Source organism: Mercenaria mercenaria, chromosome 8 (genome assembly GCF_021730395.1).
Source record: "Mercenaria mercenaria strain notata chromosome 8, MADL_Memer_1, whole genome shotgun sequence".
Classification (NCBI taxonomy): domain Eukaryota; kingdom Metazoa; phylum Mollusca; class Bivalvia; order Venerida; family Veneridae; genus Mercenaria; species Mercenaria mercenaria.
The window spans coordinates 7,275,290-7,303,214 of record NC_069368.1 but is presented as its reverse complement, the minus strand read 5'-3'; the positions used below and the strand labels follow the sequence as shown (position 1 = coordinate 7,303,214).

The following is a 27,925-nucleotide window of genomic DNA, read 5'->3' as shown; positions in this document are numbered from 1 at the left end:
AGGGAGGTTGATCATGATCAGGAGATGACTCCTATTGATGTTGAGGTCAGAAGGTCACAGTGACCCGGAACAGTTAAACAGTTCCCAAATGATAAATCAAGAATGCTTGGACCTAGGATCATGAAAGTTGACAGGTAGGTTGATCATGACCAGCAGATGAACCCTACTGATTTTAAAATCCATAGATCAAAGGTCAAGGTCACAGTGACCCTGAACAGTCAGAACAGTTTCTGGATGATAACTCAAGAATTCTAAGACCTAAGGTCATGAAGATTGATATTATCAATTGAATGACCTTAGGTCTAAGCGTTCTTGATTATGGAGGTTGGTCATGACCAGCAGATGACCCCTATTGATTTTTAGGTCAGTAGGCCAAAGGTCGAGGTCACAGTGACCCGGAACAGTTAAACCATTTCCAGACGATAACTTGAGTACTTTTGTGTACAGTGACTAAATAATTTCTGTTCCTTGTGCAATTACTGAATGCATCAGGGTGGGCATTTCATGTTCTACGAGCTCTTGTTCTATAATGAACTTGTCCATCTTTCAATTTAGACAGTTCCATTAACTGTTAAAAGACGTGTATTCCAAAAAGATACTGACTGAATGGCGAACAGTGTAGATCATGATCAAACTGCATGGATGTGCAGGCTGATCATGATCTACAGTGGTCACAAAGGCAGAATCAATCATGTCAAGCATGATAAGGGTTAACAGAGGTAGTTTTGTGTTTTACAGATATCAGGTACTGGTAGTGTGTTTTACTGAGGCAAAGTACACTGAGCTGTAGTGTGTGTTACAGAGGTCAAGTCCACTGAGCTGTAGTGTGTTTTACAGAGGTCAAGGGTGCTGAGTTGCAGTATGTTTTACAGAGTCAAGTACACTGAGCTGTATTGTTTTACAGAGGTCAAAGGCATGAGTTGTAGTGTGTGTTATAGAGGTCAAGGTTACTGAGCTGTAGTGTGTTTTACAGAGGTCAAGTACACTGAGCTGTAGTGTGTTTTACAGAGGCAATGTACACTGAGCTGTAGTGTGTTTTACTGAGGCAAAGTACACTGAGCTGTAGTGTGTGTTACAGAGGTCAAGGACACTGAGTTGTAGTGTGTTTTACAGAGGTCAAGTACACTGAGCTATAGTATGTTTTACGGAGGTGAAGGACACTTAGTTGTAGTGTGTGTTTACAGAGGTCAGGTACACTGAGCTGTAGTGTGTTTTACAGAGGTCAAGTACTCTGAGCTGTAGTGTGTTTTACAGAGGTCAAGTACTCTGAGCTGTAGTGTGTTTTATAGAGGTCAAGAACACTGAGCTGTAGAGTGTTTTACTGAGGCAAATTACACTGAGATTTAGTGTGTTTTATAGATGTCAAGGACACTGAGTTGTAGTGTGTTTTATAGAGGTCAAGGACACTGAGCTGTAGTGTGTTTTACTGAGGCAAAGTACACTGAGCTTTAGTGTGTTTTATAGAGGTCAAGGACACTGAGTTGTAGTGTGTTTTATAGTTGTCAAGTACACTGAGCTGTAGTGTGTTTTATAGAGGTCAAGTACACTGAGCTGTAGTGTATTTTACTGAGGCAAAGTAAACTGAGCTTTAGTGTGTTTTATAGAGGTCAAGGACACTGAGTTGTAGTGTGTTTTATAGAAATCAAGGACACTGAGTTTTAGTGTGTTTAATAGAGGTCAAGTACACTGAGCTGTAGTCCGTTTTACTGAGGTCAAGTACACTGAGCTGTAGTGTGTTTTACTAAGGCAAAGGACACTGAATTGTAGTGTGTTTTATAGAGGTCAAGGACACTGAGCTGTAGTGTGTTTTACTGAGGCAAAGTACACTGAGCTTTAGTGTGTTTTATAGAGGTCAAGGACACTGAGTTGTAGTGTGTTTTAAAGTTGTCAAGTACACTGAGCTTTAGTGTGTTTTATAGAGGTCAAGTACACTGAGCTGTAGTGTATTTTACTGAGGCAAAGTAAACTGAGCTTTAGTGTGTTTTATAGAGGTCAAGGACACTGAGTTGTAGTGTGTTTTATAGAAATCAAGGACACTGAGTTTTAGTGTGTTTTATAGAGGTCAAGTACACTGAGCTGTAATGTTTTTACAGAGGTCAAGGACACTTGAGTTGTATTTTGTTTTACAGAGGTGAAGGACACTGAGTTGTAGTGTGTTTTACAGAGGTCAAGGACACTGAGTTGTAGTGTGTTTTACAGAGGTCCAGGACACTGAGTTGTAGTGTGTTTTACAGAGGTCATGGAAACTGAGTTGTAGTGTGTTTTACAGAGGTCAAGGACACTGAGTTGTATTTGTTTTACAGAGGCCAAATAGGCTGATCTGTTGTGTGTGTTACAGAGGTCAAGGACACTGAGCTGTAATGTGTTTTACGGAGGTCAAGGACACTGAGTTGTAGTTTGTTTTACAGAGGTCAAGGACACTGAGTTGTAGTGTGTTTTACAGAGGTCAAGGACACTGAGTTGTAGTGTGTTTTACAGAGGTCAAGGACACTGAGTTGTAGTGTGTTTTACAGAGGCCAAATAGACTAAGCTGTAGTGTGTGTTACAGAAGTAAAGTACACTGAGCTGTAGTGTGTATCATCATTGTGTTTTAATTTGTTAATGACAAATTGTAGTGAGTTTTACAGGGTTCAAGGAAATCATCACACTAGTTGCGAAATGTTAAGAGATCTAACTTTTAAGCTGTTGCACAGAGGTCATGAAGACTATAGTAAGTTCAAAGAGGTAGTACACTGAGCTTGAGCTGAGCTATAGAATGTTTAACAAAAGTCAAGGACTATTTTCTTCAAGTGTTTACCAATATGTCAGTAATGGAAGGACAGGAGATTATTTATTGTGAAAATTCTCAAGTATGTCACTGATTTTCTCAGAAAAGAATAGTCCCAATGGAGCAGTAATCTGTACTCTGTCTTTTTTGACATCATGGACATTAGATGAGCAAGTTTGTTTGGACAATAATGAGGTGCTTGGTCTCTTGAAAGCTTTTCTTGATTTTGATTATAGCAATGATGGAAATTAAATAAGTGAGCCGCACCATGAGAAAACTAACATAGTGGCTTTGCGACCAGCATGGATCCAGACCAGCCTGCGCATCTGCGCAGTCTGGTCAGGATCCCTGCTGTTCGCTAACAGTTGCTCTAATTACAATAGGCTTTGAAAGTAAACAGTATGGATCCTGACCAGACTGCCCGGATGCGCAGGCTGGTCTGGATCCATACTGGTCGCAAAGCCACTATGTTGGTTTTCTCATGGCGCAGCTCAAGTGTTTTATTGTTTTTGCAAAAGATTGCCTTGTGGGATAAAGCTACCAGTATATAGGGTTACTGTTTCTAAAAACTGAGACTATGTCTTAGTTAGAAAATAAAAACAACAAATAAAACACAAGAAAATATCATGGTATTTAAAAATGCAACAAGTTTTTAGAGTTTTGTTTTTCTTATAAGTTGATTTGGATTCCAGATAAACATACCCCTCCTCCAAAGGCTTCACCCCTCCATGCACCCCTGATCTTAATTTGAGGAGGCCCTATAACCTCTGTTTTGTGGAAAACAAGCAGGATTCTCTTTAAAAATGTGCAGTTTTAGAACTGTTTTCCCAAGAATTGTGTCATAAAATGCGTGATGTAATTTTACCACCTTAAAATTTCACCATTTTAAATCCAAAAAAAGTGGTTTTGAAAAAAATGTAAAATCCTTCAAACAACATTCAGTTAGGAAATGTAGAGATTTATATCACTTCATATGGAAATTAAACATATTTCTGTTTTTCCCAATTTTGGGCATTATCGCACTTATTTTTAGCCCATCTGATTTTTTGAAAAAAAAAGATGAGTTATTGTCATCACTTGATCTGCGTCAGTGTCGGTGTCAGCATCGGCGTTGCCTGGTTAAGTTTTATGTTTAGGTCAGCTTTTCTCCTAAACTATCAAAGCTATTGCTTTGAAACTTGGAACACTTGTTCACCATCATAAGCTGACCATGTACAGCAAGAAACATAACTCCATCCTGCTTTTTGCAAGAATCATGGCCCCTTTTGTACTTAGAAAATATCAGATTTCTTTGTTAAGTTTTATGTTTAGGTCAACTTTTCTCCTAAACTATCAAAGCTATTGCTTTGAAACTTTCAACACTTGTTCACCATCGTAAGCTGACCCTGTACATCAAGAAACATAACTCCATCCTGCTTTTTGCAAGAATTATTTCCCCTTTTGGACTTAGAAAATCAGTTTTCTTGGTTAAGTTTTATGTTTAGGTCAGTTTTCTCTAAACTATCAAAGCTATTGCTTTGAAACTTGCAACACTTGTTCACAGTCATAAGCTGACCTGTACATCAAGAAACTATTCCATCCTCTTTTTGCAAGAATTATTGCCCCTTTTGGACTTAGAAAATCAGTTTTCTTGGTTGACTAATATGTTTTGTCAGCTTTTCTCCTTTAAACTATCAAAGCTATTGCTTTAAAACTTGGAACACTTGTTCACCATCATAAGCTGACCATGTACAGCAAGAAACATAACTCCATCCTGCTTTTTGCAAGAATCATGGCCCCTTTTGTACTTAGAAAATATCAGATTTCTTTGTTAAGTTTTATGTTTAGGTCAACTTTTCTCCTAAACTATCAAAGCTATTGCTTTGAAACTTTCAACACTTGTTCACCATCGTAAGCTGACCCTGTACATCAAGAAACATAACTCCATCCTGCTTTTTGCAAGAATTATTTCCCCTTTTGGACTTAGAAAATCAGTTTTCTTGGTTAAGTTTTATGTTTAGGTCAGTTTTCTCCTAAACTATCAAAGCTATTGCTTTGAAACTTGCAACACTTGTTCACAGTCATAAGCTGACCCTGTACATCAAGAAACATAATTCCATCCTTCTTTTTGCAAGAATTATTGCCCCTTTTGGACTTAGAAAATCAGTTTTCTTGGTTGACTAATATGTTTATGTCCGCTTTTCTCCTAAACTATCAAAGCTATTGCTTTAAAACTTGGAACACTTGTTCACCATCATAAGCTGACCATGTACAGCAAGAAACATAACTCCATCCTGCTTTTTGCAAGAATCATGGCCCCTTTTGTACTTAGAAAATATCAGATTTCTTTGTTAAGTTTTATGTTTAGGTCAACTTTTCTCCTAAACTATCAAAGCTATTGCTTTGAAACTTTCAACACTTGTTCACCATCGTAAGCTGACCCTGTACATCAAGAAACATAACTCCATCCTGCTTTTTGCAAGAATTATTTCCCCTTTTGGACTTAGAAAATCAGTTTTCTTGGTTAAGTTTTATGTTTAGGTCAGTTTTCTCCTAAACTATCAAAGCTATTGCTTTGAAACTTGCAACACTTGTTCACAGTCATAAGCTGACCCTGTACATCAAGAAACATAATTCCATCCTTCTTTTTGCAAGAATTATTGCCCCTTTTGGACTTAGAAAATCAGTTTTCTTGGTTGACTAATATGTTTATGTCAGCTTTTCTCCTAAACTATCAAAGCTATTGCTTTAAAACTTGCAACACTTGTTCACTATCATAAGCTGACCATGTACAGCAAGAAATATAACTCTGTCCTGCTTTTTGCAAGACTTATGGCCCCTTTTGGACTTAGAAAATATCAGATTTATTGGTTAAGTTTTATGTTTAGGTCAGCTTTTCTCCTAAACTGTTCAAGCTATTGCTTTGAAACCTGCAACAGTTGTTCACCATCATAAGCTGACTATGTACATTAAGAAACATAACTCCATCCTGCTTTTTGCAAGAATTATGGCCCTTTTTGGACTTAGAAAATCATGGGTAGGACAATTTTTCTATTATGCAGAAAAAAAAATCAGATGAGCATGACAGCACCCGCAAGGCGGTGCTCTTGTTTCAAGTTCAGCGGGCATAGGCACCTTTATTTTTTTCCAAAAAAATGACAAATAAAAAAGTTACATGATGATACAGGAATGCAATAAAAATAAAGATTAATTTTGCATTTAAGTTTATGGGGAATTTTGTAATTAAATCTACAATTAATTTATAAGTCAATGTATAATTTAATGTATGTACATTAAGCAATATCATACGTTCGGCAATAATAGATCGAGGATACAAATATTCATTTTGCCATAAACTTTATTTTCTTGAAGTTCATTATTTAACACAGTATGACAATGTCTTAAACAAACTTTAATTACACAAGTGCATAATTTTAATGTTAAACAAGAAGTTTGCAGTAAACATCAAACATTTGTAAATTTTGTGCCTGTCACCTAACACATGCATTTCCTTTTGCAAAAGTTTCAGGATGAGGTGTTTTTGAACTTGTGACATATATTAATGTATCAGTTTTTAGTTTATAATACATGTTTTAATGTAAATTTATAATGTTTTAGGCAAATAGAAATTAATTATGGGTTTCATTTGCCTGTTACCATTCTTTAAGGATTTGCAGAGACAAAGTAAATGAAGAAATTATAATGAAATATAAATTTAATAATGCTAACTTGCTGCTGCTGCTGCTGCTGCTGCTGCTGCTGATGATGATGATGGTGGTGGTGGTGGTTAGAATAACAAAATCATTCCAGCATCAAAAATAGCAGCAGTAACAACAGTAATGTAACTGGCTAATTCTGATAGTAGTGTAAGTCATAAATTATTGATGAAATGATTAGAAAAAATATTTAATGATGGTAATTATAGTAATAATGATAATAATATCAATCAGAATGATGATTTCAATGTTGAAATTGATGATAATAATAATGATGATAATAATAATGGTTATGATGATGATGATGATGATGTGAATTATAATAGTACTGATAATGATGAAAATGATAAAAATATTTGTCATGATGATTTTGATGAATATGATGATGAGTATGATTATATAAATTACCGTATTTTCCCGTATTAAGGCCCCCCTCTAATTAACGCCCCCCATTTGTTTTGGAGGGGAAAAAAGTCAACAAGAACGAAAAAAAAAATCACCTACCTCATTTTTATAAGTCAACATAATAAGTAATTTACAGTATGTATCCAATGTATTAAGAAATAAACACACTTTTAAACAGTCCATGTACCGTAAATCCAAAACGTTTATACTAAGTACGGTACGTATCCAATCATCAAATAGAAAATTAAATGGTAAATCCATTTTTGATTTGTTTTTGCACCACCCGCGCACAAGCTTCCTGTCGACTTTAAACAAATTTGCGGCAAAGTGTTAACCTTTTCTTCGGCAGTTTTAATAACTTTTAATTTAAAACCTGGCACATAAGCAGCGTGTCAAACCACTGGCATTGTGTATTGCTACCCGCATGTACTAAGGAAAATATTATCGGAGTACACAGCTGTTTGGGTATGATGACGTAATGTGTAATGTCGCGAGCGTGTCACGGAATACATGAGGTACCGTATTTAAATGCATAATTTTAAGACACACTGCATTAAATTGGATGCCAAATAATTACGTTTTGGGGGAATTAAACAACACAGAAACACTTTACAGTTGGTTTGAACGATGTTTTTAAGTTTTGTAAAGATTTTCATTTTTTATTTTTTTTACCTCAAATGAACGCCCCCTCTTTGGAAAATGTAACGCCCTCGGGGGGCATATATTCGGGAAAATACGGTATGAAAGTAATCATAATAATTTCAATAATAATACTAATGATGATGATGATAATTCTTGATATTAATTATGATAAAACATAATAAAACAAATTAAGTTTGGTTAAACATTCATTACATGAAAAATCATTTAATAACAAAGTCACCAACAAATGCAAACAATGTTTTTTATTATGTTACCAAAAAAGAAGTGAGACTTTGTTCTAAGGCAGAGTACCTGTAATAACAATCAGCAAATTCTGCTATAAGTTCGTGAGTTCTCAGTATGCGATTTCGGCTTTCTCCTGTTGTCATGAAAAATCATTTTCTGTTCTGGTCGAAGGATGCTGAGCTAGCTTATAGAGGATACATAAATGCACAAAAATTGCAGATTGTCATTACGGGTTCATTATACCTTAATTTAACCTTTTCTGTTTTGTTACCTACATTTTATAACTTTGCTGAGAATAAAGGAATGAATTGAATTTATGGAAGGATGTATTATGATTTCAACATCTTTTGTATGGTTTTCATTGATTTTATCTGTTCTTTCCATATTGTCTGCAAGAAATATCATTGTTTATCAAATCAATGTAACCTTTGTGAAACTCTGGAGATGTTTTTTTTTTTTCACTTTTCCGTTTTTGGTAAAATATTTATGATGGATATTTTTGGAGAAAAATGTTTGCATGATATTCTTTTTTGTGAAAGTTATGATTTTCTGTCAATCTGAAATGACTTAGTAACTATTACATGCAAGGAATGATAATCTAAGCATTTCTTTGTATTGTCCTTAAGATATGTATATTAGTAATACTTAATTATAATGTGAAGTAATTAGCTAGTAAGAAAGAACTTAATGAAAACTGTAAAAATTGTTGCGTTTCTTTGAAATACAGACATTGATACATGTCTGAAACAGTTCAATATTTCCTGGAATGATTTTTTCTGTTCTATCTGCAGCTTGTATCATGCACAAAGTATATTATTCTCAGGTATGAAAACATTTAAAAAAATGGAAACAAGAAAATGCTATTTTATGTAAATATTAAGAGAGGAAAACACAAAGTTAAGTGTTTAATTAGACAATGTAAATAAGGGAGAAACAGTATCAATAAACTTTCTCAGCAAATATTTTGTTATTCTGTAAATGGATTACTGAAGGGGAGATTTGGATTTAACACAAATGAAGAAAGTATCGAATCATTTCACGCCGTCAAACGGAATGTTGAAGGTACATCATGATAATGATAATCATCATTCTCGGACCAGTCTCGCCTCGATCTTCGAGGATTTGGCGACTATACGTAAATCTATTCTCGGCAGCGGCTCCCATGAAAATTCGGTAAGTTTATAATGTTAGATTCATGAACAAAACATTTTGCTGAACTTGAGCCATGCTTTCTAGGTGGAATTATAAACCAGTTTTGAAATAAGATATTGTTAAATTATAATTTTTAGCTCATCTGATTTTTTGAAAAAAAATGATGAGTTATTGTCATCACTTGAGCGGGCGTCGGCGTCGGCGTCTGCGTCGGCGTTGCCTGGTTAAGTTTTATGTTTAGGTCAGCTTTTCTCCTAAACTATCAAAGCTATTGCTTTGAAACTTGGAATACTTGTTCACCATCATAAGCTGACCCTGTGTAGCAAGAAACATAACTCCATCTTGCTTTTTGCAAGATTTATGGCCCCTTTTGTACTTAGAAAATATCAGATTTCTTGGTTAAGTTTTATGTTAAGGTCAACTTTTCTCCTAAACTATCAAAGCTATTGCTTTGAAACTTGGAATACTTGTTTACCATCGTAAGCAGACCCTGTACATCAAGAAACATAACTCCATCTTGCTTTTTGCAAGAATTATTGCCCCTTTTGGACTTAGAAAATCAGTTTTCTTGGTTAAGTTTTATGTTTAGGTCAGCTTTTATCCTAAACTATCAAAGCTATTGCTTTAAAACTTGCAACACTTGTTCACCATCATAAGCTGACCCTGTACAGCAAGAAACATAACTCCATCCTGCTTTTTGCAAGATTTATGGCCCCTTTTGGACTTAGAAAATATCAGATTTTTTGGTTAAGTTTTATGTTCAGGTGAACTTTTTCTCTTAAACTATCAAAGCTATTGCTTTGAAACTTGCAACACTTGTTCACCATTATAAGCTGACCCTGTACAGCAAGCAACATAACTCCATCCTGCTTTTTGCAATAATTATTGCCCCTTTTGGACTTAGAAAATCATTTTCTTGTTTTAGTATTATGTTTAAGTATACTTTTCTCATAAACTATCAAAGCTATTGCTTTAAAACTTGCAACAGTTTTTCACCATCATAAGTGGACACTGTACATCAAGAAACATAACTCTATCCTGCTTTTTGCAAGAATGATGGCCCTTTTTAGACTTAGAAAATCTTAGGTAGGACAATATTTCTATTATACAAAAAAAATCAGATGAGCGTCAGCACCCGCAAGGCGGTGCTCTTGTTATATAGACAGAACTATTTTTCCTTTTAATATGATGAAAAATATATTGGGTGCAATTGACACTTTGACATGTTTGACAATAGCATTCTCTTAATGATTATTCCTAAGTTTTTAGTTTGATTGAATGAAGAAATTCAATAGTCTAGCTATTCTAATCACCTTGGCATTGATGTCGGCTTAACAACTTGGTTAATGTTTTGCATGCAAGTATATATAGCTACAGTCATGTCTGACATGCATTGGCCAGATTATGCGCCATTTGGGACTTGCAAAATCCTGGTCAAAGACTAATGCATCTGATACTGGATTGAAACTCTATAGATATTTGAGCCGCGCCATGAGAAAACCAACATAGTGGGTATGCGACCAGCAAGGATCCAGACCAGCCTGCGCATCCGCGCAATCTGGTCAGGATCCATGCTGTTCGCTTTTAAAGCCTATTGGGATTGGAGAAACTGTTAGCGAACAGCATGGAGCCTGACCAGACTGCGTGGATGCGCAGGCTGGTCTGGATCAATGCTGGTCGCATACCCACTGTGTTGGTTTTCTCATGGCACGGCTCATTTTAACATTAAGGGTTGCATGTTTCAGTTGCATACAAGTACAGACATTGATAAGTGGACTGTATGGAAACAATATGGATACACACTGATCTGGATTCATGCTAGTCCAAAGTCCTATCGTTGGTTTTTACACAGCAACAGTCATTTCATTTTGCGGTGTCATTTTGTGTATTTATTCAAGGTCGCTTAAACCTATAAAATTTAGTCCACCATGAATACTTATTATTTCACAATGTAAGCAAAATTAGAAAATACAGAATGTGATGATGTATAAAATATCTGGCTATTTCATGACTGTAATAAACTGGAGTAACTGTTGTAGGTCGCGTCACTCTGAATCGCAAAATAATCAGAGGAATTGAAAATTCATTGCTTTTGTCACACCATTGTCACAGAATTTCTGAGAGCCTGTTAACAGGCAGAAGCACATTAACTATGTATTGTATTGTAACTTTATGTATTGTATTGTAACTTTATACAGTAAGAATGTTGATTTGGTAACTATGTGATCGGTAGTTTCATTTACAGATATTTTGACTGACAACTGGAGATTTCATATCAAAACTTAGATCGAAGAAAGTTTTTATGCCCCCGAAGGGAGGCATATAGTTTTTGAACCGTCTGTCGGTCTGTCGGTCCGTCGGTCTGTCGGTCTGTCAGTCTGTCAGTCTGTCCGCAATTTTCGTGTCCGGTCCATATCTTTGTCATCGATGGATGGATTTTCAAATAACTTGGCATGAATGTGTACCACAGGAAGACGACGTGTCCCGCGCAAGACCCAGGTCCGTAGCTCAAAGGTCAAGGTCACACTTAGACATTAAAGGATAGTGCATTGATGGGCGTGTCCGGTCCATATCTTTGTCATCCATGAATGGATTTTCAAATAACTTGGCATGAATGTGTACCACAGTAAGACGACGTGTTGCGCGCAAGACCCAGATCCGTAGCTCAAAGGTCAAGGTCACACTTAGACGTTAAAGGATAGTGCATTGATGGGCGTGTCCGGTCCATATCTTTGTCATCCATGGATGGATTTTCAAATAACTTGGCATGAATGTGTACCACAGTAAGACTACGTGTCGTGCGCAAGACCCAGGTACGTAGCTCAAAGGTCAAGGTCACACTTAGACGTTAAAGGTCATTTTTCATGATAGTGCATTGATGGGCGTGTCCGGTCCATATCTTTGTCATTCATGCATGGATTTTAAAATTACTGCACATGAATGTGTGACACAGTAAGACGACATGTCGCGCGCAAGACCCAGCTCCGTAGGTCAAAGGTCCTAAACTCTAACATCGGCCATAACTATTCATTCAAAGTGCCATCGGGGGCATGTGTCATCCTATGGAGACAGCTCTTGTTTCTAGGTTGGAATGATATTTGCAATGAAAAAACACAAATTAAAGAAAAATTAGCTGCAGCAGCATTTCTACCACATATATAAGCAGCTACTGATCATTTAGGATAAAGTGTCATTTAGGCAGTTCAGTATAACATGTTTATTATTTGATATGACTGAATCAGTTATCATCAAGAAAATATTTACATTTGGGTACATTCTTGCAAATTATTATCAGACTGTTAGTTTCATTCTCCCATATCAAATATATAAACCTGTTTACCGGTATATCAGTCAGTTCAGGTGAAATGTTATCTTAAGTGATTAGTACAATTAAGAGCAAAATTTAACTCCAAGCAAACATTAAACCTGCTCTAACCTTAGAATCAGAATATCCTTTAAAACACCCAGTGTATGGCAAAAAAAAATGGTATTTTGCGTGATGTTTTGTAGCTGTATTCCGCTATGTATGCTTTTCTCTTGTTTTAGCATGTCTTCTCATTATTCAGATTTTGTAGTATTTGCATGTCATGCAGATGCATAAAATGCATTGCATTTGTAAGGAATACAATACAAAGTAATACAAACAAGAAATATCTTTAAAAATGATGGTCGGCGAATTGTAATAAGGAAAGAAGTTTATGAATTTTTCATCTAACATTCATCTTTCATCTAACATTTTTCAAATTGCAAAACTAAACACCGCACTTTAACAATTTAAATGGTTCTCTTTTAATTTTTCGCAAAGGTTTCGTAGGGTTGCAATTTTGTTTCGTTTATCCTTAGACGAATAATTACAGCAGTAGTTTGATGAAGATTCATGAAGCGGTTCATGAGAAGAGGTCATTAAATGTGTTTATATTTTTAGCTAAATTGGTCCCTATCCCCATTTGTAACAAAATAGCAGGAGACCTTACGATATTGTTACACATCGAGTTTGATAAAAATCCATTACATTTTAGTGTTTAATGCGAAGAAAGGCATATCTACTTTTAGCTATAGTGGTCCCTAATAGGGCCCAAGTTCCTATATAAATAAATTTGGAAGAGGACCTTATAATGATGCTCCAGACCAAGTATGACAAAGTTCCACCAAGCTGTTCATGAGATGCTGTATAAAGGCATTTCTAGTTTTAGCTCTAGCAGCCCCTAAAAGGGGTCAAATGTCCCAGCTGAACAAAGTTGGCTGCGGGCCTAATAAAGATGCTACAAATCAAGTTTGATTAGAATACATGAGAAAAAATCAATTAAAGGATTTTTTTATTTATTATTTTTATTTATTTCTAAAATAGGCCAACTGATCCCGCTTTAACAAATGCATATCCGCTATTTATGAATCTTTGGACAATGACGTCACACCTATAAAAAAGTGAAGGTCAAGCAAAACATACAATTGTAATTATTTCAATATTTCTGTTTCATAAGCAAAGTTTGATCATAGTCATATCTATCATATCACATAGATAAACTGTATGCAGCGTACCTTCATTTCAGTGTAATGAGATTCAGTCATTATATAGCATATACATAATAAAACAGATTTCAACTGAGTTCAATATTTGCATACCATACTAAAGAAAAATATTCATATATAATAAATCAGTTACAAATAATTTGTAACAAATATATCAAAGCAAACAAGTACTCATTTTAATATGCAATCTGAATAAGTCACAAAAGCAAGAAACCTTTTCATATACAGACGACAATTGTAACAAGGAAAATCTTTTAAAAAGCACTTCTGTACATAAAAGACTCTTATCACACCCTTATTCATGTGATACGCAGACCGTATTCAGCTCTTTCTTTAATTTGATATATGTTGGTATTTGGACAGGTTTTTATCATATTTATTAAACTTACTTATCATTTTGAGATATATCAATATTCTTGCTAAATATACTGAGCCAAAGTTAGCTTTAAAACTGTGAACAGCGTCGTTAAGGATAAAGGCTTTGTCTACATTTCACTCAGCGTAGCTCAATCAACAGAGTGAAAGAAATTGACACTCTCGTCCAATCAGGCAGAGTGTTGCATAAATCTTCCATTTTGATAAATTATCTATAATGCGTTATCAAGTAGTTTGATTTGCAAACTGAAGTCACGTGGCATAGGTAACGAATTCGTTCTTAGACGGCGTTCACCGAAAAAGCTTAATATCTGTTGTTCAAAACAAAAAGTTTAAAGTTACTATGTTGAGCAGTTTTAGAAGATTGCTTACCTCTCTGCAATTTTATAACCCCCTTACATTCCTGCTACTTGGTTATCCCCCTTATTATCCCCTGCAGTTTATTACCATCTGCAAAGAAATTGGGGGATGTCTGTCTATTTATCCATCTGTCTGTCCTGTATGTTTGTATTTTGTAAGTAGCAGTTACCCTGCAGTCTTTTAGCAGGTTCAGGGTGAGCTATTAGTAGGCATCCCACATCCATCAACATCAATTTACATAACCATTTTCTCTGATACTATGGGTCAGAATTACATCTGACTTTGTCTGTAGCATCCCCAGTCGAAATTGACGGTTTATTACCATGGTAATTCATGGTTTACCATGGTAGTTCATGGTCATGGGACAACGGTTTAACATGGTTGACAATGGCTGTGGTAATTGGCACCACAGTCATAAAACATGGTATCAGACTATGGTTAAAAACCATGGTCGACCGTGGTGATTATTGACTGTCAAAAACTGTATAAATATGAATTTGAAAGGGTCGTGAAAATACATGACTATTGCAGTCTGTATCTATTTTTACCAAGTCAGTCATTTATTTGCCATAAAATTGCTAAGATGACAACAAATTATAGTGAAAACTATTCTATAACTAGGAAAACTTTTGGAGCCGAAATGCAGCAGTCAGGTGTCTTTGGTGCATTGTAAAACTTGATAAGTGTGAAAATTACTAACACGATGGTGGTTGAAAAAAGTCGACCACAGTAGTCTGGTCAAACTGTTGATCGTCTTTTCTGACCACGGTCGACCATGGCCAATCTTATCTCACCATGGTCGACCATGGCCGACCTTGCTCTGGACCATGTTTTCACCATGGTATTTGATGGTTGACCACGTTAAAATATCAACCATCAAAAACCATGGTGGCCATGGTCAACCATGGTCATCATTTCGCCTGTGTTCTGGTCAGGTCCTCTCTCAAATTTGTTCAGATGAGGGCACTTGGCCCTTGTTAGGGGCCTCTAGAGCTAAAAATAGGAAAACCTTTAATTAGCTTCACTTTAAGATCCTCTCTCAAATTTATTCAGAGATTGCACTTGGTCTGTTTTAGGCCCCTTTAAATGACATCTTCTCATGAACTGCTTCAGACTTAATTTAATTACTGGGACCCAGGGCACTTAGATTGCCCTTGTCTAGCTGTCTATTTGTCAGTCTGTCTGTCTGTACTAACTTGCGTTCTACATATCTCAAAATGTATTTGACCTAGTAGTCGTTATTAAACCTCCTGACTATGTGGAGTTTTATTTGGGATTTCATACAGCTAGAACAGTGTTATGGCCTTTGACTTAGCCAGAAATTTGCATACAGTGTCAGGAACTGGGGGTGTCAGATTCCTATGGACACACATCTAGCTTTTTAACTGATTGGCAGTAGAGACACATTCTGCAGGGGATAATTCTTCATTGGATTTGTCTAATTAATGCTAATTTCATTATATCTGATGACGGTTTTAGTAACAATTGAATTGCAAATTAAGATTTCATTACTTTTACGTTTGGGTAAAAACAATGCTTTAATTTGGGTACTCTTTAATGTTGTCCTGTAATTGAAATTGATACGAGTTTGTTAGTAGAAGGAATAGTTAAATATGTACTTGCCAACAACTGAACATGCCAGATTAGTTATTTCAGCAAACTGTATATTGGAGCCACGCCATGAGAAAACCAACATAGTGGCTTTGTGACCAGCATGGATCCAGCCCAGCCTGTGCATCTGCGCAGTCTGGTCAGGATCCATGCTGTCTGCTAATGGTTTCTCAAACTGCAGTAGGCTTTGAAAGCGAACAGCATGGATCCTGACCAGACTGCGCAGATGCACAGGCTGGTCTGGATCCATGCTGGTCACAGAGCCCCTATGTTGGTTTTCTCATGGTGCAGCTCATTGCTTGATGGTATGTTCTCAAATGATGAGTTACAGTGTCTTCACATGTTTACAGGCCTTTAACAGAGTTTGCCTCTATAACATTTCTTTAAGTTCCACACTTAAAATCCTTTGTCATGTTTGAGATTTGCAAGAATATCATATTGCTGAGGTGAGTGTCTTGTTGCTTAGTCTTGTATGGCTCTCTTGATCCGTTGATAACTAATTATCATTCTTTTAACTTACCTGAACCAGAGGGAGCATGTTGAGCTATTGTGATAAGTCTGTCATCTGTTATCCTGGTGTTAGCTTTTTAGCTCACCTGTCACATAGTGACAAGGTGAGTTTTTGTGATCACCCTTTGTCCTTCTTCCGTGCGTGCGTGCGTCAACAATTTCTTGTCTGCACGATAGTGGTTTCATTAATGATTTTATTTTAACCAAACTTGCACACAACTTGTATCACCATAAGATCTCGGTTCCTTTCTTGAACTGGCCAGATCCCATTATGGGTTCCAGAGTTATGGCCCCTGAAAGGGCCAAAATTAGCTATTTTGACCTTGTCTGCACAATAGCAGCTTTATTTATGATTTGATTTTTACCAAACTGGCACACAACTTGTATCACCATAAGATCTTGGTTCCTTTCTTGAACTGGCGAGATTCCATTATGGGTTCCAGAGTTATGGCCCCTGAAAGGGCCAGAATCAGCTATTTTGACCTTGTCTGCACAATAGCAGCTTCATTTATGATTTTGTTTTAACCAAACTTGCACACAACTTGTATCACTATAAGATCTTGGTTCCTTTCTTGCACTGGCGAGATTCCGTTATGGGTTCCAGAGTTCTGGCCCCTGAAAGGGCCAGAATTAATTATTTTGACCTTGTCTGCACAATAGCAGCTTCATTTATGATTTGAATTTAATCAAACTTGCACAAAACTTGTGTCACCATAAGATCTCATTTCCTTTGTTGAACTGGCCAGACCCCTTAATGGGTTCCAGAGTTATGGCCCCTGAAAGGCCAAAATTAGCTATTTTGACCTTGTCTGTACAATAGCAGCTTCATTTATGATTTGATTTTAACCAAATTTGCACACAACTTGTATCACCACAAGATCTTGGATCTTTTCTTGAACTGGCCAGATTCCATCATGGGTTCTAGAGTTATGGCTTCTTAAAGATCCAAAATTGGCTATTTTGGCTTTTGCAGCCAAATACAGACTTCATTTATGGTTTTATTTGATACAAACTTCCAAAATATCTTCAACAACAATAAATCTTGGATTCCATGACAAATCAGATCCAATCGTAGGTTATTCTATATCTGATTTAATACCTCCTCTGATTGTAATCAAACTGGATTTATATCAGTAAGTACTTATAGGACTTATTTGAAATTTCATTATTGTCATTAGTTGGACTGAGCCAATCAGGGTAAATAACTATGGACAGATTTTATGTCAAATTACCTCCCTTTATTTCAAATTAAAATTGGTATATGTTCGTAACTAATGAAGATACTGATCTGAAATTTCATTTATGTCAACAGATTTATATGGCAGATCCTTCTTTTGTTCACTTACAATAATTTTCTTTTTAATTACTTCCCTTTTACGTTACTATAAATAGCTTATTTTTAGTAACTTTTTTATTATTGGCTAAAAGCGAGACCACTTTTCTATGATACAACATGGATGGTACCTCCAAGTTTTAGGTGTATTTTGACATATCTGTACCTTTTAAGAATTTTTTTTTCTTTTTGGTTAAATTTCTTCCCTTTGTTGTTCCTTTCCTTTGGACTTAGATATTTTTTCTGAGGACAAGAAGTGCAATGATAACAGGTGAGCGATATAGGGCCATCATGGCCCTCTTGTTTATTTTTAACAACTTCTTCTCATGAACTCCTTGATGGATTATCACCAAACTTTGTCTGTAGCATCCTTGTAAGGTCCTCTCTGAAGTTTGTTCAAATGGTTGCAATTCACTGATTTTGGGGGTCATCAGAGCTAAAAACAGAAAAAACACAACATTAAATGACTATTCCTCATGAAGTGTATGACGGAATGTCACCGAACTTGGTCTGTAGCATCGTTGTACGGTCCTCTCTCATATCTGCTTAAATGTTTCCATTTGACTGATTATAGGGGCCAGCCAGAGCTAAAAATAGAAAATCTTTTAAACATTTTTTTTTTCAAAACCACTTGATGGATCATCACTGAAATTGTTATGCAGCTAGCATCCTCCGAAAATCCTCTCTCAGATTTATTCAGATGGTTCTGCTTGACTGATGCAACCAGAGCTAAAAAATGACAATTATCATGATGAATTTGGTATGTAGTATCCCCTGCATTTGTTTAAAAGGTGTCACTGGCTGCAAGAGCTTGAGATGATAAAATCCCTCTACTAAACACATATGTAACCATTCATGTGACAGTGTGTCATACATATATTCAAGGTCAAATTGTCAGTTTAAGGTGAGCAACACAGGGCCACTTTATTCATCTTGTTTCAGTGACTTGATATATATAGTCTGTGTGAAGAGGAAATTGGAAAAATAGATGAAATTAGAAGCGACACCTTTTTTTCTTTTTCATCATCATAAATATCCTACAATTGATATTAGCTTGCTATTTCTCAAATATCTAAAACTTAAATTTTTGTTGTTTCTCAATAAGGTAAAAGATAAGGTAAAAATTGAATTCTTGTACACCAGAATGTGCAAACTTCAGCTTGTAATAGAAACAGGGAACTAGGAAGTGTTAAAAAACATATGGAACAAAAATAAACTGATTGATTAGTCTGTGATGTATGCTTGTTTATTGTCTGCAGATTGTTTTTCTCTTTAAAGACAGAAAAATATTAAGCACCTAAACCTGATGGGAAATTTATACAGTCTGGTAAATTTAACAACTTGCAGGCACTCTATTTTTCATGGAATTGATGATAGAGTTTGAAGCAGGTTTCTATAATTAAATGGTGAAGATTATTGACTGATTAAAGTTCCATAAGGCTTTTCATTTTTTGTTAGAAACAGATTAGAGATATTTTATGAAAGAACATGGCTTTCGAAAACTCACGTATAACCAGTTAGGGCCATAAAGGGAGGTAATCATAAACAGTAGATTCAATATTTCCTACTTTGTTAATCAGCATTTAAACCTCATATAAAAACAATAATGTATGTGAGAAAACAATTATCGAAAATAGAATTTAACAAGAGATAGACATATCAAACATTATTAATGAAAAGAGATAGACATATTAAATATTCATAAAGAAAAGATATAGACATATTGAATATTCATAAAGAAAAGATATAGACATATTGAATTCATAAAGAAAAGATATAGACATATTAAATAATCATAAAGAAAAGAGATAGACATATTAAACATTCATAAAGAAAAGATATAGACATGTTGAATATTCATAAAGAAAAGATATAGACATATTGAATATTCATAAAGAACAGAGATAGACATATTGAATATTCATAAAGACGAGAGATAGACATATTGAATATTCATAAAGAAGAGAGATAGACATATTGAATATCCATAAAGAACAGATTTAGACATACAAATATTCATAAAGAAAAGAGATAGACATGTTAAATATGCATAACAAAAATGTAAGCAAAAGCATAATGAGCCTTTAAATGAATGAACAGAAACTCATATAATTCAGTGAGTTTATTGGGGAACTTGAATATTATGATTTTCAAATTCAGTTTCTTTTAAAAGGGTGGCATATAGGTAACATTAAAATATTATTATGCTTCCTGTCAGCTTGAAGTAATAGAAATAATTCATATAGCTCAACCCTATCTGTTATTGAAGTTAAAGATAATGAAGTTGTTAAAATACTGGAAACAGAATTTGGAGACCAGTCACAAAGCTGACTGGTTATGGTTTTGCACAAACTTCAAATTGACCAATGACAATGCTGCACCGTAAGATTCAATTTGTGTGAAGTTTTTAGTGGAGAGATAGAAGAAAAGAAAGATCTCTTCTTTGTATGCTGTGATCTGCTTATAGCCATTTTCATTCTGTATTCTGGCATCATAATTCATTTGTAAATGTGTGTCATTTTAGGACATTATAATGTCTTTAAGTACAGAAGACCGTGATTTCCCCATGGTTCAGCAAGAGGGAGGTATTTATGGTGCGATGAATATCCTAGAAGTGTTTGGTACATGTGCACTGGTTATTGTACAATGCCCAAGTAAATAGTGCTGCCTCAATGGAATATCAGCATGTAGACAATGGCATGATACTCGATCCAATCCAGTCACATTATACTGACACTGTATAGAGCATTTATAGAACTTTCCTCTTTTGTATGACACAGCCAGTGAGTGAACCCACAGCCTGCCTCACTGGAAGCGGGTGGCCTTTACTACTTAGCTAATGAGGCAGCCAGTGAGTGAACCCACAGCCTGCCTCACTGGAAGCGGGTGGCCTTTACTACTTAGCTACTGAGGCAGCCAGTGAATGAACCCACAGCCTGCCTCACTGGAAGCGGGTGGCCTTTACTACTTAGCTACTGAGACAGTTTTCAGCTTGTTTGTGTCCTGTTAAACCATTTATCTCTGTCACTGGTCTTCAAGAAATTTATAAAATTTCACAGTTATTTCTTTGGAATTACTATGATAAAAAGTAAAAAAAAAAAATGCTATGATTCAAAGGGAAATGCGTAGTACCAGAAAAAAAAAGCTCTCTACCAAAATGAAGAACCCGAAATGAGAAGCACTGTGTACCAAAAGCATTGACAACCTAGCTTTTTGTCACATTTTATATGGGTTTTACAGGATGCAAAGGTTTTTCTCCATAATATGTGTTTGGTTTGTCTAGACTTAAATCAAATATTGATGTAACTAGTGCTCATTTTAAGGAATATAAAATATTCATCAGTTGTTGACAGCAACAAGACAGGGCCATTAGGGTTTTACTTTGTTTTTCCATTTACTTCTGTGAGTCTGACCTGGGGAACATAAATAGAACTGGATAGGCTTGATTTGACTGTTGAAGTCAACACGATCATTGCGCCAAAAGAACAGCCAGGTCATATTTATGAATAATCTGTGTATTTTTAAGAGAGAAAGGCTAGACATCTAGATGTTTTCTTTACAGAAATGTCGGAAAGAAAAAGCTTAACTATAAACTAGTAGTTTCTCATTCAGGTGACAGTTAAATAATGGACAACCATGGTGAATGTCAATTGAACCATACTTTCATGATGTTTTGGACATGGTTAATAATGAGCCATGTTCACCTTTCCTACTACAAAAGCAAAAATTGGTCCTGTTTATTTTCATGCATAATATGTTCCTTTTCCTACCATAAACCAATATTGGCCTGTGATAAAGCAAAAATTCAGCCACTCTATAACAGTTTGCTGTAACATAATATTACACAGTAAAATGTGTTCGCAAGTTTTTTACTTTTATTATAATGGCAAATACAACATAAACCAAAATAAAACGATCCTGTTTTTTGGTAAATGTCCAGAATTTGACTGCACAATAAAATCATAAAGTATGGTATTTAGATGTGGAATGTTAGAAAACAGAGTGATATTTCTGTTTGTGTATTTGCAGAGTCAGAGATCATGGATCGAGAGGACATTTATGAAGAGGGAGTGTTCAAAGTTCATACGAAGCTCTCGAGATCCTGGAAAGTAAGTTACTGCAATAACTAGCACAGATAATAGAAGGTCGTCATTATTCATAGGTTACTTTTCGGCACACAGCATAATGTAATCAAATCTGTAAGTCTCGAATTGTAGTTTCTGCTCTTACTGAAATATCACCTTCTTTTCTGATACAGGTTGTAGTAACATTGAGAATGTTTGGTAATTGCACTATAAAAATGCTGTGGAACAGACTTTATCACTATGTTGCAATTAAAGGCTTATTTCAAAATTTTACTGGAAGAAGGCATTAGCAGAAATATAGTGCGGTTTTAAAAGTGATCCCATTTGGAATCATAAATATTTGAATAGTGTATAACATATTTTGCAACTGGTTGAAAATTTTGACATTTGTACAAAATTTAATAATGAGCTGATTTGTTATACAAAAATTTGCCTACAAAACGGCAACTTGATAAGAAGTGACGGCTAATTTTTTAAGCCCGTTACGTAGAAGTAATTACGATTCTTTGACTAAACTTTGTTAAGTTATTGTGAAGACATACAGTGTGTCATCCCAAACTATTCATTCTTAAATAGCAAGTGTACTAATATGAACTCCCTAATGTGCCGTGACAAACGACCATTACTTCACACAGAATTTTTATTTACCATTATATGTCTGCTTTCTCTGACATTTATTAACAGTTACAGACTCCTGTGAAATGTCAGTCCATTTTGGGACAGTCTGAATATGTTCCTTGTCACCAAAGGCAATTGAAAGAAAATATTTAAAAGAAAATATTTGCCTAACTGAATGATCTTTAAATTGAAAGATTCTCATGCATTTCCTCAATGTTTAGAAGATCAGTGGATACTGTGAAATCATTAATATTCATGGAGGACTAATTTTCGTGGATTTCATGGTTGAGTCAGTCCACGAAATTTAATCCCAACAAACAAGTAAAATTCCCATTCATTTTATGTTCAAAAGTTGAAATCCACGAATTCATATCCCCACGAAATTGCCGTTTTTACCAAAACCACGAAATTTCTTGCCTATGAAATTAAATGATTTTACAGTAGTTTTTGGCCTGCTTTTACTGCTCTTACAGGAAGCTGAACCAACTACCATGTCAGTTCGGCTGAAAGAGAAGCCTGTCTGCTTCAGAACTGATTTTTTAGCTCACCTGTCACAAAGTGACAAGGTGAGCTTTTGTGATCGCGCGGTGTCCGTCGTCCGTCGTCCGTCAGTGCGTCCGTGCGTCCGTAAACTTTTGCTTGTGACCTAGAGGTCACATTTTTCATGGGATCTTTATGAAAGTTGGTCAGAATGTTCATCTTGATGATATCTAGGTCAAGTTCGAAACTGGGTCACGTGCCATCAAAAACTAGGTCAGTAGGTCTAAAAATAGAAAAACCTTGTGACCTCTCTAGAGGCCATATATTTCACAAGATCTTCATGAAAATTGGTCAGAATGTTCACCTTGATGATATCTAGATCAAGTTCGAAACTGGGTCACGTGGGGTCAAAAACTAGGTCAGTAGGTCTAAAAATAGAAAAACCTTGTGACCTCTCTAGAGGCCATATTTTTCATGAGATCTTCATGAATATTGGTCAGAATGTTTATCTTGATGATATCTAGGTCAGGTTCGAAACTGGGTCACGTAGGGTCAAAAACTAGGTCATTAGGTCTAAAAATAGAAAAACCTTGTGACCTCTCTAGAGGCCATATTTCTCAATGCATCTTCATGAAAATTGGTCAGAATGTTCATCTTGATGATATCTAGGTCAAGTTCGAAACTGGGTCACGTGGGGTTAAAAACTAGGTCAGTAGATCTAAAAATAGAAAAACCTTGTGACCTTTCTAGAGGCCATTTTTTTCATGAGATCTTCATGAATATTGGTCAGAATGTTCACCTTGATGATATCTAGGTCAAGTTCGAAATTGGGTCATGTGGGGTCAAAAACTAGGTCAGTAGATCTAAAAATAGAAAAACCTTGTGACCTCTCTAGTGGCCATATTTCTCAATGGATCTTCATGAAAATTGGTCAGAATGTTCACCTTGATGATATCTAGGTTGAGTTCGAAACTGGGTCATGTGCGGTCAAAAACTAGGTCAGTAGGTCTAAAAATAGGAAAACCTTGTGACCTCTCTAGAGGCGGTATTTTTCAATGGATCTTCATGAAAATTGGTCAGAATGTTTACCTTGAAGATATCTAGGTCAAGTTCGAAACTGGGTCACGTGGGGTCAAAAACTAGGTCAGTAGATCTAAAAATAGAAAAACCTTGTGACCTCTCTAGAGGCCATATTTTTCATGAGATCTTCATGAATATTGGTCAGAATGTTCATCTTGATGATATCTAAGTCAGATTTAAAACTGGGTCACGTTGGGTCAAAAACTAGGTCAGTAGGTCTAAAAATAGAAAAAACCTTGTGACCTCTCTAGAGGCCATATTTCTCAATGGATCTTCATGAAGATTGGTGAGAATGTTCAGCTTGATGATATCTAGGTCAGGTTCGTAACTGGGTTATGTGCTGTCAAAAACTAGGTCAGTAGGTCGAAAAATAGAAAAACCTTGTGACCTCTCTAGCGGCCATATTTTTCAAGAGATCTTCATGAAAATTGGTGAGAATGTTCACCTTGATGATATCTAGGTCAAGTTTAAAAGTGGGTCACGTGCCTTCAAAAACTAGGTCATTAGGTCAAATAATAGAAAAACCTTGTGACCTCTCTAGAGGCCATGTTTTTCAATGGATCTTCATGAAAATTGGTCAGAATTTTTTATCTTGATGATATCTAGGTCACATATGCTCAAAAACTAGGTCACTATGTCAAATAATAGAAATAACGATGTCATACTCAGTTGAACACTGGGTCATGTGGAGATAGGTGAGCGATTCAGGACCATCATGGTCCTCTTGTTTTACTACCTTGTCTTGTCTACTAGATTATTACTGCATAGCATTTCTTATGCTTAATGGTAGCTTTACTCATGTATTCAACCTAGGTATTGGGACACTGTGTTTTTAGCACAAATATACAAAGTATGGAGAGCTGTCCTACACAACCTGGCATTGGCGTCTGCGTCCATCCGTGTCCGCACCATGGTTAAAGTTTTGATGCACTTTCTCTATATTTTCGTAATTAATTGATGGATGTGATTCAAATTTAAAAGTATTATTCCTCATCATCATCCGCATCATAATGCACAGGGGTCATAACTCCTGTTCCAGTATTTCTTGAATTATTCTCCCTTTTTACTTACAATTTCTGGTTAAAGTTTTTGTGCACTAAGCTTTCACGCTTTCTCAGTTAATACAAATGGATTTGATTCAAACTTAAATAATGGTGGATTATATAGTTGGTGAATATATTTCCTGACTTAAATCTTTTTGGGTTTGAAAATTTGTTCAGAGTGTAGAATTCTTTTACATGAGGTAGATGATCCAGCTGGCTTATAGAAAGTCAGTGGTTCTACTGGAATGCCTGCCTATGAAAGCTTGAAATTCGCCAGATGACCTTTCTTTGTGTAAGTATTAAGTTAGATTCCACAAATACATAAAAAATATTCTGAGATGGTCTTGAATAATGCAGGCTGGACTGTACTGAGTATGAACTAATGCCTGTTTGTCTTAAAAAATATACTTGTCATAATTTTTCATTTACGTGACACTTCCGCAGTTTTCTTCTTATACTAGTTGACGAAAATTTATTATAATGATAATAGTTTGCCTTGAAAATTAATGAATCTCCACAATATGCAAATGAGCGGGAGATCCTCATTCACTGACATGACGGCTGGAAATTACTGCTCGTAAAAACATTGATGAATAATGATGAAGAACACGTCATATATTTTTTATCAAAATATTAATTCCTTTTTAATCCACAAGCCAAATGTATTCTGAATTTTTGTTTTTAAGCAAAGGAGATAGGTTTTCTGACTGCTGTAAATATTGAGAAACTGTTGAAGGACAGCAGTAAACAAAATAACAGAATCCAATGTCAAGCTTCTCATACAATTATGTTTTTTTTGTTGTTTTTTTGCCAGATCTTTGCCAAAACATCCTTTGTAGAACCTTAAACTCTCAGTGTTTGTTACAGTCAAGAGTCAAACATTCTGGTTTAGGCTAGTCAAAATAATTGGACGGTCAGATTGTTTTATACTTGTGACGGGCAGTCTTACTGTCAAAACTTCGAAGGACAAAAATAATTGAGGATGAATCACAGTACACTGTCATGTAAAGTTATCACTTGCTTCAGTTTAGGCCAATTCAGAGTTGTTCCCCTTAGATTTTCTTGGGAAGGTACCATCTCTAAATATTTCCTAGGATCGCATCAAATTTGTTGGACTAGGTTTAGGCCTGTATTTATCCATGTTTAAGAGTCTAAGAGTTAGACGTAGGAAAACAAATATTCAGTTTTTCATGATTGAAAAATGTACACAAATGGAATTTGCCTGGGGTGTTTGTAGCAATTGAACGCACCTTCACGCAAAGTTTTGTCGCAATTTGAATAAACGAAAATGACCATGCTGGAAGAAAATTAAGAATTTCGAAGTTTAAGACTTATATAACTTTGATGAATGTGGGTCCTGATATCTTAGCATCCACAGCAATGACATTGTACTTCCACTGTTAACCCTTAGCCTGCTGGCGGCAAGTGATTCAGCCTTTGCGACCAGTGCAGACCAAGATCAGCCTGCACATCCGTGCAGTCTGATCATGGTCTGCACTGTTCGCTATTCAGTTAGTAAATTTTCAGTGAATACCCCTTTGAATAATAAATGGTATTGCCCAAATTGAATGATGGACCAGTCCATTTTAGAAATTTAGCAGGCTAAGGGTTAAATCTCTGGGCTTTGATGTTATCCACATCCAAAAGAAAATTAACTTAAAGATAGCATCTTTACTGTTATCCATTTTCTTTGGTATTGCTTAAAGAGACTTCCTATAGTTTTTTTCCTTTCATAGATTTTTTTTAAATTCAAATATATGATAGGAAAATTTGTGCTGAAAACAATGAACAAATAAAAACAATAGGTCACCAGGCTTGTTTTTGTGAAAAATTGTTTTGAACCCACCCACTGTTGCTGAAACTGCCAGCGATTTTTCAACATTTTCATAATTTTCTGCTTTTTTATAAATACCAACCAAAATATACATCCAGGCAGCACAATACGGTTTTTTTCTTTTTACAGATTTTATTATATACTTATTTGATATCATAGTCATATTTGTAATACTCTATCCTTACAATAATGGGTACAAATGAAAAAAAATATTGTTTCATATTTACTTTTGTGAACTTTTTCAATGAAAAATACCCATAGTGAAGAATATTTTTTTTTAATTTTGAAAAAACTCTTTCATAGAATTTTTTCTTTTTCTTCTTGTGTATAGATAATAGTATTGTGAGCATAAAAATGGCTAAAAATGTATGGGTCACCAGGCTAGATTTTATGTCAAGACCGCTAGAATACAACACCTGTTCGGACGGAAATGGCGCGAACCTGGCCAAATTGATTACATGTATGTCTGCTAAAAGTTAAAAAAAAGTTTTAAAAATTCTTAATTCTTTCTATAATTGAATACTAAATAATCTGAAAGGTGGTATTGTCTTATCAGTACTAAGTCAATTATCTTACATTATATGAACAACACTGTCTTTGTACTAAAATGCGATGTGAAAACACAACCACAAAAATAGCAAGATACCTGTCAGGCATGATACTTGTCAATAGAACATAAGACAGTATCAACATTTGATTACTGATATAACTTATCAAAAATGTTTTTTCATTCAAAATTTCTTATATTTAAGATTGTCTGTAACATGTTTCAACAAATGTTGACTTCAGTTTAGTTTTCCATAGAAAGTGTCGGCTGCGCAGAAAGATGCGCATAAAAAGCTATAGGAATTCCCTTTAAGCGATGTCTGACATTTCCCGGAATTCTAAGCTTCAGCTTATCTTGACATTTTGTGGCTTGCACTTCTAATTGGGGTGATGCCTTTAGTGATTGGCATAATTAAAAGAAGACTTTTTTTGGTTTATTGGCTTTTGAAGTTTTTGCTGCTCAGTCGCACACTGCCAGTATGGAAAGGTTATAAATAGTTTACCATCAGTCATATCCCTTAGCAAATATGGCAGCCATTTTTAGATGTCAAAATACATGAAATATATAGGCAAAAAATTGTTGCAAATGTTAGTAAACATATTAACAAGCAAA

At 35.4% G+C, this 27,925-nt stretch overlaps 1 protein-coding gene across 8 annotated transcripts in view; it reads left to right on the top strand.

Annotated features, from left to right (window-relative positions):
* The window catches only part of LOC123523117 (transient receptor potential cation channel subfamily M member 3-like), a 213,839-nt gene that overhangs the window by 63,798 nt on the left and 122,116 nt on the right, over positions 1 to 27,925 (top strand). For 5 of the 8 annotated variants that reach the window (XM_053549301.1, XM_053549300.1, XM_053549298.1 and 2 more), the window contains one exon: positions 21,656 to 21,735. In XM_053549301.1, the coding sequence (XP_053405276.1) occupies positions 21,656 to 21,735 (80 nt within the window). Of the gene's footprint in view, positions 1 to 7,923; positions 8,929 to 21,655; positions 21,736 to 27,925 lie in introns of those variants that run through there. The other 3 variants (XM_053549302.1, XM_053549303.1, XM_053549297.1) reach the window with 3 other exon arrangements.